We start from the raw sequence: 16,601 nt of genomic DNA, 5'->3' as shown, positions 1-16,601 counted from the left end.
GTTGCGCATAGTATGTTCTTATAATTGTTTGTATTTCTTTGGTGATAGTTGTGATCTCTCCTCTTTCATTCATGATTTTATTTATTTGGGTCCTTTCTCTTTCATTTTGATAGGTCGGGCCAGGGGTTTATCAATTTTATTAATTCTTCAAGGAACCAGCTCCTAGTTTCGTTGATTTGTTCTATTGTGTTTTTGGTTTCTATTTCATTGATTTATGCTCTGATCTTTATGATTTCTCTTCTCCTGCTGGGCTTAGTGTTTCTTTCTTGTTCTTTCTCCAGCTCCTTTAGGTGTAGGGTTAGGTTGTGTACCTGAGACCTTTCTTGTTTCTTGAGAAAGGCTTGTACCGCTATATATTTTCCTCTCAGGACTGCCTTTGTTGTGTCCCACAGATTTTGAACCGTTGTATTTTCATTATCATTTGTTTCCATGATTTTTTTCAATTCTTCTTTAATTTCCCGGTTGACCCATTCATTCTTTAGAAGGATGCTGTTTAGTCTCCATGTATTTGGATTCTTGCCAAACTTCCTCTTGTGGTTGAGTTCTAGCTTTAGAGCATTGTGGTCTGAAAATATGCAGGGAATGATGCCAATCTTTTGATACCGGTTGAGTCCTGATTTAGGACCGAGGATTTGATCTATTCTGGAGAATGTTCCATGTGCACTAGAGAAGAATGTGTATTCTGTTGCTTTGGGATGAAATATTCTGAATATATCTGTGATGCCCATCTGGTCCAGTGTGTCGTTTAAGACCTTTATTTCCTTGCTGATCTTTTGCTTGGCTGATCTGTCCATTTCAGTGAGGGGAGTGTTAAAGTCCCCTACTATTATTGTATTATTGTTGATGTGTTTCTTTGATTTTGTTATTAATTGGTTTATATAGTTGGCTATTCCCACGTTGGGGGCATAGATATTTAAAATTGTTAGATCTTCTTGTTGGACAGACCCTTTGAGTATGATATAGTGTCCTTCCTCTTCTCTTATTATAGTCTTTGGCTTAAAATCTAATTGATCTGATATAAGGATTGCCACTCCTGCTTTCTTCTGATGTCCATTAGCATGGTAAATTTTCCACTCCCTCACTTTAAATCTGGAGGTGTCTTTGGGGTTAAAATGAGTTTCTTGGAGGCAACATATAGATGGGTTTTGTTTTTTTATCCATTCTGATACCCTGTGTCTTTTGACAGGGGCATTTAGCCCATTCACATTCAGGGTAACTATTGAGAGATATGAATTAGGGCCATTGTATTGCCTGTAAGGTGACTGTTACTGTATATGGTCTCTGTTCCTTTCTGATCTACCACTTGTAGGCTCTCTCTTTGCTTAGAGGACCCCTTTCAATATTTCCTGTAGAGCTGGTTTGGTGTTTGCAAATTCTTTCAGTTTTTTTAGTCCTGGAAGCTTTTAATCTCTCCTTCTATTTTCAATGATAGCCTAGCTGGATATAGTATTCTTGGCTGCATGTTTTTATCGTTTGGTGCTCTGAAAATATCATCCCAGCTCTTTCTGACCTGCCAGGTCTCTGTGGATAAGTCAGTTGCCAATCTAATATTTTTACCATTGTATGTTACAGACTTCTTTTCCCAGGCTGCTTTCAGGATTTTCTCTTTTTCACTGAGACTTGTAAATTTTACTATTAGGTGATGGGGTGTGGGCCTATTCTTATTGATTTTGAGCAGTGTTCTCTGAACCTCCTGAATTTTGATGCTCGTTCCCTTTGCCATATTGGGGAAATTCTCCCCAATAATTCTCTCCAGTATACCTTCTGCTCCCCTCTCTCTTTCTTCTTCTTCTGGAATCCCAATTATTCTAATGTTGTTTCATCTTATGGTGTCACTTATCTCTCGAATTCTCCCCTCGTGGTCCAGTAGTTACTTGTCCCTCTTTTGCTCAGCTTTTTATTCTCTGTCATTTGGTCTTCTATATCACTAATTCTTTCTTCTGCCTCGTTTATCCTAGCAGTGTGAGCCTCCATTTTTGATTGCACCTCATTAATAGCTTTTTTGATTTCAACTTGGTTAGATTTTCGTTCAATTCTCCAGTTAGGGCTTTTATATCTCTTGAGAGGATTTTTCTATTATCTTCCATGCCTTTTTCGAGCCCGGCTAGAACCTTGAGAATTGTCATTCTGAACTCTAGATCTGACATATTACCAATGTCTGTATTGATTAGGTCCCTAGCCTTCGGTACTGCCTCTTGTTCTTTTTTTTGTGTTGAATTTTTCCGTCTTGTCATTTTGTCCAGATAAGAGTATATGAAGGAGCTAGGAAAATACTAAAAGGGTGGCAACAACCCCAGGAAAATATGCTTTAACCAAATTAGAAGATATCCCAAATCGTGAGGGGGGAGAAAGGGGGTAAAAAGAGGTTCAAAAAGGAAGAAAGAAAAAAAAAGAAAAGAAAAGAATTTTAAAAAAGAAAACAAATAAGAAAAATATAAAAAAGAAAAAATATATATATTAGATAAACTAGTTAAAAAACGTTAAAAAAGAAAAAGGTAAAAGTTAAAAAAAATTTAACCAGAAGGTGAGAAAAAAAAAACAAAAAATGAAAAAGAAAAAAATTTAAATTAACTGCAAGACTCAAAAAAAATCACAGGGAAAAAGCCATGAGTTCCGTGCTTTGCTTTCTCCTCCTCTGGAATTCCGCTGCTCTCCTTGGTATTGAAACCGCACTCCTTGGTAGGTGAACTTGGTCTCGGCTGGATTTCTTGTTGATCTTCTGGGGGAGGGGCCTGGTGTAGTGATTCTCATGTGTCTTTGCCCCAGGGGGAATTGCACCGCCATTATCACGGCCGGGGTGAGTAATCTGCTTGGGTTTGCTTTCAGGAGCTTTTGTTCCCTGAGCGCTTTCCATAGAGTTCTGGAGGACGGGAATACAAATGGCGGCCTCCTGGTCTCCGGCCCGGAGGAGCCGAGAGCCCAGGGCCCCACTCCTCAGTGTGCCCTCAGAGAACAGCGCCCAGTTACTCCCGTCTGCCTGACCTCAGCTGCGCTCTGAGCTCACCGAGCCTGCAACCGGTTCAAGGTAACACCGAGCTGTGAGCTTACTGTTGGCTCTGTTTTGTAGCCGGCTTTCCCGTTCCAATACCCGCAAGTTCTGCGACACTCAGACACCCCCGATCCTTCTGTGACCCTGCGGGACCTGAGGCCACACTGACCCCGCGTGGGCTTCGCCCCGGTTTAGCCTATGGAGCGATGTCCCTCAGTGGAACAGACTTTTAAAAGTCCTGATTTTGTGCGCTGTTGCTCCACCGCTTGCCAGGCGCCGGCCCCTCCCTCCGGGGTCTATCTTCCCATCACTTTGGATTCACTTCTTTGCCGGTTCTACCTTTCAGAAAGTGGTTGTTTTTCTGTTTCCAGAATTGCTGTTCTTCTTCTCTTCGATCTGCGGATGGATTTTCAGGTGTTTGCAATCTTTACATAAGCTATCTAGCTGATCTCCGGCTAGCTGAAGTAGTCTCAGTCTGCTACTTCTCCGCCATCTTGACTCCTCCCCTGTAACATTTACTTTTATCTCCCTTTTCATTTCAGTTCTTTAGTGTGGACTTATTTTTACTTCTTTTTTTTGTTGTTGTTGTTTTTTGTTCGTTTTTTGTTTTTCTTGAAAAAAAATGGGGTTTTTTGATTTTTAAACTGCAAATAGTCGTTACAAAAAGTTTTTTTTTCTTTTAAATATATTCACACAAAGAAAGAAATAGAAAGCGACGGTAGTGACCAGCAAGAGGAATAATAATTACATTCATCTTAATGTGTGTGCCAGTTCTGTTTGCATTAACCTTGGAAACTCCAAACCTGGAATCCAGAACCTCAAATCTGCAGTTGGAATGTTCTGAGATGGGCACGTGGAAGTCAAAGGGTTTTTTTTTTTTTTTCCCTTTTAGAAGCCATACCTAAAAGTTGTTTTCCTTCTGTACTGTCACAGAACTTTGACATACATTCTCAGTCCTAGCTGTGAAAAGGCCTAAAGAAGAAGAAACTCAATTTGCAGTCCAACACAAAGGGGGGAAATTTCTAAAATAAATAATCCAACAGTTTTTTGCATTTTTTAAATTAATTTTTCATTTTTTTTAAATAAAATAACCAAAAAAAGTGTAAAGTTACAAAAAAATGTCGTTGAAGAATAATATATTAAAACTGTGGGAAAAAAAAGGAAAAAGACACGTCACAAAATTTTAAGATTAATATGAAGATCATAATTTAACATAAAAGAATATATTCTATGGATTTGTCATCCCGATAAATATGAACAAAATTAACAAAAAAAAAGCATAGTTTTGACAATAAATACGTTTTGATAAGTTTAATAAGCTTTTTTATACTGATGTGCCGTGACAAGCAAAATTTTTGCTCTCCAATTTCTGAAAGTTATATGAAGTTTAAAACCGAGGGAAAAAAGCATGGCATGAGTGCTCTATGGATAGACCTACGGTATTCTAGAGCAAAAACCATTAAAGCTACTTCTACAGGAAATCGTTTTACACAGATATTGTATGTGGAATGAATACCATTAACTGCTCACCCCTTACATGTTTTTTTAGCTTTTCTCTCATTTTTTTGTTATTTTTTTTTGTTTAAAGATGTCACATATGAATTGGGGAACTTTAGCACCAAAATCAAGTCTCTCATAGTCCATCTAGCTTCCCCATCCTCCCCACTTAAAAAAAAAAAAAAGAAAAAAAAAGAAAAAAATTAAATCACGAAGTCCCACTTATATCACAATCTTCATCCACTTTTTCAGTCTTCCTTCCTGTAGACCTACACGAACCCAGGCAAGATTAGTCAACAGAGGTTCAGGTCGGGAAGAAAAAGGTTTTGAATGTCAAGATAGGTTTCCCCAAAAACCCGAGTCTGGTAACAACTCTCCCGAAAGGGGTGTGAAGGTTATGGGGAGAGGGAGGAGGAAGTGTGTGGGAGGCTGAAGTAAGGGAAGGTGCAGTTGGGCCGCCAGTAGAGGGAGCTGCTGGTTCTGGGTCCCCTCCCCCTCCCCATGGGCAGAGGCTCTGGGAGGCCCACGGTTGCCCTCTGGCGCTGAAGAGGTAATGTAGTCACAGTGACAAAGTTAGATTACAAGGCACTAAATTGCTTCTGTAAACTGTTACTGCTTTTTCTTTTGTGATTTGGCACTTAAGGCTTAAGCCGAGGGGGAAAAAGGCATCTACTGACAAATATGGGACTTGTCTGTTATGCGTGGTAAGTGGGCTATAAAATCGAGGAGAGGGGGGTTTCAAAGAGGAAGCTACTGACAAATTGACTTGTCCTTATGTTAGGGGGGAGGGTTAGGGGTGGGGGAGGGGGGCATTCCAAGGTTCTGGGGGAAGGGGTTGAGCTTAACCTTGTTAATGCAGGGGTTGTAGGGAATCAGATGGGTAGGGAGGTGAGGGGAAGAAGGATGGGCAGGGTGGAGTAGGCAGGGGGTCCCTCCCTACCCTGGTTTAGTCATCTGAGATGGAAAGTCGGCTGAAAATGGGCAGGCGTCTTGAGTTGTCCAAGGTGGGGGAATCAGAGCCACTGTGGCTGCTGCTGGAGCTGCTCTGATAGCCCTCCTGGTCCGAGAGAGAATCCTGAGGGCTGGGGGGAGAGTCAGACATGTGAGGGGACTCGGACATGGGCCGGAAGAGGAAGGTGGTTGGGGAGCCACCCCCAGGCAGCCCCATGCTAGGGGCAAAGAGGCTTGCCAGCTCCTGGCTGGAGAAAGCAAAGGGGCTATTGGTGCCATCTGGCAGGGTGGGTGAGCCCAGGAGGTCATCGGCACTCAGGATGGGGGGTGGGGTGATGGACGTGGGGCTGTCCAGCAGCCCCGTGGCAGCGGCGGCGGCAGCGGCACTAGGAAACCCAGCAAAGCTAAAGCTATGCTGGAGGCAGGGACGGTCAGCGGAGAGGTCCCGGGCCCCCGCCAGGGCGCGGCGCTCCTCGGCGTTGTGGATGAAGTGGCAGCGGGGCCCATATGGGCAAAAGCCGATGGTGTGGAAGGTGCGGCACAGCTCCATCTTGTACTTGGGGTGACGGGTCAGACTTCGGAGCTCGTGGATGCCATGAGCGAACTGGCACTTGTCCCCGTACTTACAGGCGCCGTTCTCCTCGAAGGGACGGCACAGCTCCGTCTTGTAGCGGCTGGAGTTGACCTGGCCGCTCCCCGGCTGCTTCTGGGTGGGCAGCAGCCGCTCGCCCCCTTCTGAGAAAGAGCGGTCTCGGAAACGGCTGTCCCGAGAGCTCAGAGCTGGGCTGGTTCGCCCTTGAGACTGCTGAGGAGCTGGTTCTGGTGGAACTTGGAGCTGGGCAGAGTGACCGAGTGCCTCCGGGGGAAGCCCCCACCGGCAGGGGTGCCCACCGCCTTCCTGTCCAGCAAGCAGCCCCCTGCACTGGGAGTACTGTAGTTGAGCATCTTGTTACCCTTGCATAAAACTTCGCTCAAGTCGAAGATGGTGGCAGACACGAGGGTGGTGGTCATCCTGGGCGCTCGCACGGGGGCAGGGACGGGTTCTGGTGTGTCGCGAAGGTCTCGGTGCAGGGAAGGCGCAGCCTCCGGCTCTCCGGTCTGGAGTCCCACACACCTGCCCCCGGCGCCCCTCGCCTTTCTGACTCTCCCCCCTTCTTTTTTTTTTTTTTTTTAAACATTTTATTTTTAAGTCATTTCTATATCCAATGTGGCTTGAACTCAACAACTCCAAGATCAAAGGATTATGTACTCTACTGCCTGAGCCAGCCAGGCACACTGATTTATTTTTATTTATTACCTAATCTGTTCCAGAGTATTTTAAAGGACTATCAGGATTTTACAGCATAAAACAATAAAAGAATATATAGATAACGTAATTCCTAGCACTTCCCACTTCTATTTTCATTAGGCTATCATATGAATCCAACACTGTTGTCTGATGAGGCATCTCCGTATTCCACCACCGTGAAAACTGTACATGCATTAGATGCTTGGGTCATTTCTAAGTTCTTGACCTTATTCTGCTCTTCTGTGTACCCATGTTCGATTGTGCCAGTACAACAGTGGGGTTGCTATGGTTTATGATTATTATTGGTATCTGGTAGACAAATACCTCTCACATTGTTTTATAAGAATTAGATAATCATGACATATTGCATTGGATATTAATTTTTGGCTAAGTATGCCAAAGTAATTGTTTCCTTCTGCTGTAATTGCAATGAATCTATGAATTTATTCAGGATGAAGTAACCTCTCCATAGATTGAGTCTTCCAATCTGCTTACATACTACAACCCCCTATTTATGTACATTTTTCTCAATTGTTTTCAATAATTTTTAGAAGATTTTAGAGTAGAGGTCTTGCATACTTTTGTTAACTTTATTTTGCAGTATTTATAGTTTTATGCCAGTTTATTTCATGGAATTGTACCAATATTTATTTCTTTATGGTACCAATATTTAAGTTTTATTTCATATTTGCTTATGGTTAGTATATATACTTTGTGCTTGGGATTGTGCTAATCCCCTAAATGATTCTATTGGTTCTACTTTAAATTTCCTATATATACAATATTGTCATCTGCAAATGCATGGAAGTCTTATTAAAGCATTTCCAGTTATTATAATTTTCCTTCCCCCTCTTTTTTTTTTTTTTTTTTTTCTCTTTTTGTGATATCTAGGACTAAATGCTTAGGAAGAAACTGGGACACATCACTGGCTTTCAATTTCAGTAGGAAATTTTCAGTATATCACTATCAGTATAATATAAGCTATAATTGTGGATTCTTTATCACATTTAGTTGATTTCCTTATATTGCTAGTTTATTAAGAATTTTATTATGATTTTTAAAAATTTTAATCAAATATTGTTTCTGCATCAATCAAGGTCTACTTAAATTTTTTATATTCTCTCTTTAATGAAGCATTACCTTAACTCATTTTTAATTCTAAACCAAATTTGCATTATTAGTATATAGCATAACTGAACATAATATATAATCTTTATTTTTATATGTCAGTATGTTTGACTTGCTAATATTTTATTTAGGGATTTTGCATCTATGTTCATAAGAGAATTCGTACTGACAGATTGTACTTCTTGTAATTTCGTTGTCGGATTTCAGTAGTGGAGTTTTGCTGGCCTTATAAAAAGATTTAAGAAGTAATTCTTCTCTCCATATTTATTAATGAGTTTGCTAAAGACCAGTGTTATTTCCTTTCTAAACTACTTGGAAGCTTATTTAGTAGTTATCTGAGCCTACTGTGTTTATGTATGTTTATCTTGATATTTGGGGGAGATATTTTGCAATGTGTCAATCTACTAAGTTATCTATATGCCCATATATTATGTTTTGTAATTTATCTGCTAATTTCTTAATAGATTGAACTAATTTTATTTTCTCTAATGAATTTCTGTAATTAAAATTATGGATATGGATTTTATTAAAAGCATTATTTCATTATATAAGATCTATAGTCGTGCCATTTTATGCATTTCTAATACTGATGATTGGTATTTTTATTTTCTCTCAGCATTTATCAACTTTTTAAATATGTTCCAAAGAAATTTTAACTTTGTTTATACATTTTCTGTTTCACATCTGTTTTCTATTTCATTGATTTCTGCACTTTGTAAAACATGTTTCCCTACATATTTTAGTTTTGTTACCTTATTGAAATGGATATCTAAATCATAATAGATTTCCAATTTTATTTTTTTCCAATACATGCATTTAAGACTATAAATTAACTTTTTAAAACTGCCTAAGATATACCACAAAGTATTAAAAGAGGATAACTAAATTATCATTGGTAGTTGTTTGTCTTTGGGTTTTTTTCCCATTATAATAATGGTATTATAAATATTTTTAAACATCTCCCTATAATTGTGAATGAATTTCTTAACATACACATCTAAAATGGAATTATCTTTAGGATGTGTGCTACTTCAGACTTATTTCTTAGTGTCATGGTTTTTCTTAAAATGTCTTCACTCACTCACTTCTTACCAAAAATAAATTACAGTCCCTGTTACTTCACCTCCTAAAAAATACTTGATTTTCTCACTACATTTATTTTGCTTAATTTATTTATGGTTATCTAATGAGTGACTTATTGTATATAATAGTGGTTTTATTTGCATTTCTAATTATTTGTGGGTATTCCCTTGTGTGATTAGCTTGTTTCTTTTTTCTTCTAGCCATGTTCTCTATTGGAATTTTTATCTTTTTAAATATGATTTCTAGGAGGCCATCAGTTATTTTTGATAAATATAAAGGGTATCTATATTTATTCATAAGGCTGATCCTTTTCCAGCTGTATTTCTTTCAATCATCTTCCTTCAAAATGTAGTCTCTTTGTTGACACATTTTGAAAACATAAATTCTTTAATGTAGTCTGGTTTACTAAAGATACAATTTATATGTGTTGATATTTTATAAAAATATTTTCTTTTCAGAAGTTATAAACATTAACTCCAAGACTTTATTTCTAAAATTTAAAAAATTTCAACTTTCATATTTCTACTTTAACTTGGTAAAATTGATTTTGTCTGGTAGGATACAGGGATCTGAGTTTTTTTTCCATATACATAACCACATCAGGAAAATATATTGAGTGCTGCATCCTCTTCCTTTGTCCTACGTTATCATATCTTCTAAATATCAAGTTTCTATTTAATATACTCCTACATCATTAATTTATGGAATTATACTTTTAATAATCGTATTAATATAATTTGTTATTATTTTATATCATGTTTTTCTTACTTGAATTTATATTAACAAATATTGTCCCATATCCTTTTTGTGTATTAGGATTGGCTAGTCAGTTACAAACTTTTTTTAAGGAAATTCATTAAATATGTTTCCAAGAGATATGTTATCTTGGAATAATTAACAGTTTTATAAAATTAATTTTTAACTATGAAAGTGCTATATATCTCTGGTTATTTAGATTTTATTTACTGTTTTAGTAATATTTAACAATTTTTCATTAAGCTTTGTGGACATATATTTTAAAATGTATTTGTAGGGGCGCCTGGGTGGCTCAGTGGGTTAGAGCCTCTGCCTTCGGCTCAGGTCATGATCCCAGGGTCCTGGGATCGAGCCCCGCGTCAGGCTGTCTGCTCCACGGAGAGCCTGCTTCCTCCTCTCTCTCTCTCTGTCTGCCTCTCTGCCTACTTGTGATCTCTGTCTGTCAAATAAATAAATAAAAATCTTAAAAAAAATGTATTTGTAGATACTTTATATTTGTTGTCACTTTACAAATGGAATCTACTTAAAACTTTATTTTTTGCTACATCTTGTTTTTAACAACAATGTGATTATTTTAATATGTTCATCTATCCCCCACAAAAGTGTGTTTTCTTCTTGTATGTAAAAATATTTTCAAGGGTAATTTTATAATCATCCTAATAGATGCAGAAAAATAATTTGATAGATGATAATTCCCATTTGCTATGGAATTCCTAGTAAATCAAGAGTAGAAAGAAACTACTGTAACAGTTCTGAGGAAACAGAGATCCATCCCCTAATAAAACTAATGAATATTTTATATATAATTATATATAATTTATATACAATTTATATATGAATGGCTTGGCCAGTTGGTAAGACATGTTACTCTTGATCTCAGGGTCATGAGTTCAAGCCCTATGTTCAGCATAGAGATTACTTTAAAAAGAATCTAAAGTCTTTGTAAATCTTTCTTATGACATGCAAGAAATGAAAAACTTCTATTAAAGAAAATCCACAAAAATTCACTAAGAAAAGTGAGATTCAGTGTATCTTTTTTTTTTTTTTTACCAGTAAATTTGGGCATTTATTGATGAAAATATTTCTCACATCTTGCCTCAGTAGATTCAGTGTTTCTTAATCAAGACCGATGCATTCCTTTCTGCAAACCTCCAGCTCAGCAAGACAGTCCACTCCAAAGGGGCAACCAAAAAGACAGGGCTTCCTCTACCCCAGGCTCAGTTAGAGGACATCCTTCTCAGAAGTATTTCTAATTCTACTCCCAGCTACCTTTGGGGCTAAGCTCTGGAGTTAAGAGGTCAGAGGTTCCTTCTTCCATTTGTGCAATGAAAGCTCTACTTTGGGCATGACAACACTAGGACCCCCATCCGTCCTCACTAGCTTATAGGGCAGTGGTTCCATGCCAGGAGAGGCAAGCTATTTCCCTTTTCACTGAGCACTTGGCTTCTAAAGCAGGGCAGGAACTCAGAGAAGCATGCCATTGTCCCCAACCCATCTCCTGAGCCCTGGCTCTGAGATTTTGTCTAGGGTGAAAAGCAGGCTGTGAAAGATAGTTCCTATCCCACTAAAAACATTAAAAAGAAAACTATTAGAACAAATAAATTAATTGATCATGGAAACAAGACCAATATGAAAAGTTAATTTTGTTTCTATACACTGGTAATTAACAAAGTTAAAAATTATATTAATAAAGCAACTACTTTAAAAATAACACCAAAACACTAAAATACTTAACAGAATGTTTAAAAAGAATTGAAAAGTTATACCCAGAAAATTATAAAACATTCTTGAAATGAATTAAAGAATATTTAAAGAAATAGAAAAACATCCCATTTTAATGGATCAGAAGACTGAATATCGGGTAGAGGATAAAAGTCTACAAATTGAATTGCTGATTTGGCATAATCTATTTAAATACCAGCTTGTTTGTTAGCAGATATTGACAAGTCAATCTTACATATATATATAGATGAAATACACACACACACAAACACATTATATATAGAAGTTGAAAGATTTATATACTGGAAATTATAACACAATCATGAAGGAAATTAAACAAGACAAATGGAAAGACATCCTAATGTTCATGGACTTAATATTTTAAAACGTTTGTGCTACTGGGTGTGGTACATAAACAATGAATCTTGGAACACTAAAAAATAAAATATAAAGAAATATAAAATAAAAGAAAATATTTGTGCTACCTAAAGGGACCTGTAGATTTAATGTAATCTCTATGGAAATGTCAAATACATCTTTTACCAAAATAAAAAAAAGCAATTCTAGAATTCATACTGAACCACAAAGGATCATAAAGACTCAAAACAGTCTTGTGAAAGAACAAAGCTGTAAATGTCACACTTCCTGTTTTCAAGATATATTATGAAGCTCCAGTAATCAAAACGCAGACATAAACACAGAAATAGAGACCAATGAAACAGAATGAAGAGCCCAGAAATAAATAACACACATATGGTCAACTGATTTTCCAAAAGGGTGCCAGGGATAAATTGGGTAAGACTAGTTTCTCTTCCACTAATAGTATTTTATTAATACATAAAAAATGAAATTAGAACCTATTTTGCACAAAATACAAAAATCAAGTCAAAATGTACTAATGAATTAAATACAAGACTAAAACTTTGAAAATCCAAGAAGAAAAAACAGGATAATATCTTTATGGCATTGATTTCATGCCATAAAGATCATAGGCATTAAAACAAAACAAAATAAAACAGATAAACAAACATCAAGCTATAATATTTCTTCATGAAAAAGGGAACAATCAATGGAGTGAAATGCCAACCTATGGAAGGAGAGAAAATGTTTGCAAACTATGCATCTAACAAAATGTTAATCTAAATACATGAAGAATGCATACAACTCACAAAAAAAAAAAGTGAAATAATTAGATTAAAAAAAAATGTACTAAGGACTTAAAGAGATAATTATCCAAAGAAGACATACAAATGGCCAAAAGGTACGTGGAAAAAAAAATGTTCATCATCACTGAATCACTGATCACAGGTAATCATTAGTGATATTTAAATCAAAACCACAATGAAAATTCATCTCACATATGTCAAAATGGCTATTACAAAAAATACATATATTGACAAAAATGTGGAGAAACTGGGATCCTTGTGCATTGTTGGGGAGTATGTAAAATAGTCCAGCTTTTATGGAAAATAGTAAAGAGGTTTCTCAAAAACTTAAAAATTAAACTATCATATGATCCAGTGATCCTATTTCAAAACAATTAAAATCAGGATCTTGAAGAGATATTCTGACTCCCATGTTCGTTGCATCACTAATCACAATAGTCAATATGTGGAAACAGTCTAAATGTCTAGCAACTATTAAAGAATACAGTAAATTGTGTGTGTGTATACATATATATGTATATACATATATATGTATATATATATATAATGAAACATTATTTGGCCTTAAAAAGAGGACAATTCTGCAACATGTGACAACATCAGTGGACTTGGAGGACATTATGCTAAGTGAAATAGACAAGATATAGGAAGAAAAGTACTGCATATTTCCATCTCTATGCTCATCTCTATCCCTCTTTGGTACAAGTTTACTGAGACATAAAATATAACTCATATACTACCATATACCATCTACTTAAAATATATAGTCAATTTTTTTAATGTATTCAGAGAGTTGTGTAACAATCACCACAGTCAATTATAAAACATTTTCATTTGGGGCACCTGGGTGGGGCAGTTTGTTCAGTGTTCGACTCTTGGTTTTGGCTCAGATCTTGATCTCAGGATCCTGGAATTGAGCTCTGCATTGGGCTCCATGCTCAACATGTGGTCTGTTTGAGATTCTCCCTCTCCTTCCCCCTCTGCCCTTCCTTCTTGAGTTGTCTTTCTCTCTTTTTAGAAATAAATAAAATCTTTAAAACAATAATATTTTCACTAATTCCAAAAGAAAAGTTGATATTCTGGCAGTCACTCCCTTCTATTTCTCCCCAACCCCCCACCCTAGGCAATCATTAATCTATATCTCTGTAGATTTTCATAAACATATAGACATTTCATATAAAAGAAATAATAAAATACACAGGTTTGTTTTGTGACTGGTTTCCATCATTTAGTATTTTCTCAAAGTTAATCCATGTTGTAGCATATGTCAGTATTTATATATATATATATATTTATTTATTTTATTTATTTTTACTACCAGATGGTTTTCTGTTGTATGGATGTAACATATTTACTTATCTATCAATTGATAGACGCAAGACTGTTTCCATTTAGGAGCTATTATGAATAATGCTATTTTGAAATATGTATGTACAAGTTTTTTAGCTATATATTTTCACTGTTTTGGATATATAAATAGTATAGGCATTATTGGCAATATGCTAACTCTTGTTTAGCTTTTTTGAAGAACTAGTTCCCAAACAGCTGCACCATGTTACATTCCCATAATCAACATATAAAGGTTGCAAATTCTCCACATCCCTGCCAACATATCTAGGAAACTTTTTTTCTTTTAAAGATTTTATTTATTTATTTGACAGAGAGAGATCACAAGTAGGCAGAGAGGCAGGCAGAGAGAGAGGAGGAAGCAGGCTCCCTGCCGAGCAGAGAGCCCGATGTGGGACTCGATCCCAGGACCTGAGATCATGACCTGAGCCGAAGGCAGCGGCTTAACCCACTGAGCCACCCAGGTGCCCCTAGGAAACTTTTTATTTATAGTAATCTTAGTGGATATTAAGTAGTATCTCATTATGATTTGGTTGTAAATATTTGATTACTAATGATGCTGGGCAAATTTCATGGACTCATTAGATTTATACATATTCTTCGAAAAAATTTCTATTATGCTATTTTGACCATTTTTGAATTGGTTTGTTATTTCTGCAGTTCTTTCTGATAAACTAACTGGCCAACAGTTTAGCTTTTGGCTTACCTTAAGCAAATAGCCTCCTGTTAATTACTTATAACCATAATGACCATAGTTTTGAGAGTGTGCTTAGGCTTGAACTTCTTACACTATGTTTCAAATGAAATAATTTCCTATAGGGAGAGCTTCTGAGCTTTCTGTTCTTATGGGATGTTCCCTCCTGTGGGCAAAATCTCTGAGGCACGGTTCTGGAATTGGGAATAGGAATATTAGCCTGCTTCTCTTGAAATGACATCATGATTTATGCATAGAGCACTGTGTATTTTCAATTTCCTTCTCTTAAGGTGGGACTTTTGTCCTTCAAATGGACTGGGTCAGGGGTAATCAGGGTCCAAATAGTCTCATAATGTTGCATCTGAGGTAAAGTCTCCATTTTATAAAGGAGGTCCAGGTGGAAACATCAACTTTTCAGTTTTAGCCTCTGTAATTTTGCCTCTGTAACACGTAGCTGGAGGCAATGGGAAGGCAAACTTCTCCTGGAATGGAAATACAATAGCCCTTGACAAAAGCAGGAGCGAGAAGCCGTCCCTGTTTTACTGGCTGTACTTATCTGTAATGAGGTTTCAATCCTGTTAAACGAGGAGGGGTTAGGGACAGACAATGTAATGATTTAAATGTTACAATAGATTCTGCCTGTCCCTAACTAGTTTTAATAGTTTTTTTTTTTAATAAATATCTATTCATTTGCTATATGCCTCTGGAACAGTGTCAAATACTTCATTTTTTCAAGATATTCACCAGTTATAATTATTCATTTGGAGAGCAGGCCTCTGAATGTCTTCATGCCTTCATACTGGTTATGACAACAATTTTTCTCTCTTTCTAAAAAAAAAAAAAATGCTCCATGTATACTTTATCTTTTTTTGATGTTGTTTTTTCCATCTTACTTAACTGAAACTTTATGCCTGCTGATTAGTAACTCCTAACTTCTCCTCCCCCAGTTTCTGGCAGCCAACATTTCAGTTTTTGAATTTATGAATTTGACTCTTTTAGGTACCTCATATAAGGGAAATATGTAGTACTTGTCTATATTATGTATTTCACTTAGCTGTTTTTATAGATTAGATCGATAGATAATAGATGATAGAAGAGTAGAGAGATAGATGATAAATGGATATTTGGAAGAATAATATTTCAAAATATTAATCCTCATGCTCTCTCACTCATTAAATCTCTTCCCATGTTTTCCTTTTTATTATCCCCAAATACGGGACATGAATTCAGCACTAATTTTGAACAAAAGGATCATAATAGGACAGGAAATAAGTGAGGCACCCTTCTACATAAGTTTTAAAAGCATGGTTTAAGGAATGACCAAAATTTGGATGTATAATTGGGAAAATGTTTTTGTTGTTGTTATTTCACCATCCTCTGTCTCAATATAAGATGGTAGAAAGGGAATCAAGGAGAAGAATGGATTCACACAAAGGAAGGCTGCCTGGGATGTATGTGGAGATTCCACTGGTAGTGCCAGTGAGCTGTTTTTTCTGGACGCTGTTGCATGAGAACACTAAGCAACAGCAGCCGTTGATCTACTGGGAACCTTGCAGAAAGGAACAAGTCTTTTTGGTTAAAACTCACCCCAATGGACTGGCTGTTCTTTACAGCCCAAAACACTTTAACTTCCATATAATAGAGGCCAGGGTCTGAACACCTTGAAGTTCAAGTAGTAAAAGAAAAGAAATACTCTTGGCTCCATCTGACCAAAGTGGAATGAAGCCATCTACTAGAAATCTTAACCAAGACAGCAGTGGCTTGATCAATCTTCATATATTCAAAGTAGTGACATGGAGAACTTCAGAACAGGGAGATCTGCTCTTGTTCAGATTAATAAGCAGCCTGATCATTTGGAACTTCAAGTTCATCACTTTTTCAACATGGAAGAACAATGGATGTAGACCATAATCCAAGGTTCAAGACTTTCTATTGTATCCTATTAACTGTCTGCTTTCAAACAAAAGGATCATCATCACT

General features: G+C 36.8%; 1 protein-coding gene across 1 annotated transcript; it reads right to left on the bottom strand.

The window, feature by feature from the left end:
- Positions 1-3,875: 3,875 nt before the first annotated feature.
- LOC132013075 (mRNA decay activator protein ZFP36L1-like) lies at positions 3,876-6,581 on the bottom strand. Its single transcript, XM_059392834.1, is given in 2 exon segments — positions 3,876-6,223; positions 6,226-6,581. Coding segments are annotated over 2 exon segments (1,014 nt in total). The 5' UTR covers positions 6,449-6,581; the 3' UTR covers positions 3,876-5,432.
- Positions 6,582-16,601: the final 10,020 nt, after the last annotated feature.

The sequence above is a fragment of the Mustela nigripes genome, chromosome 3 (genome assembly GCF_022355385.1).
Source record: "Mustela nigripes isolate SB6536 chromosome 3, MUSNIG.SB6536, whole genome shotgun sequence".
Taxonomy (NCBI): Eukaryota; Metazoa; Chordata; class Mammalia; order Carnivora; family Mustelidae; genus Mustela; species Mustela nigripes.
This window is presented reverse-complemented; position numbering and strand designations above follow the sequence as displayed.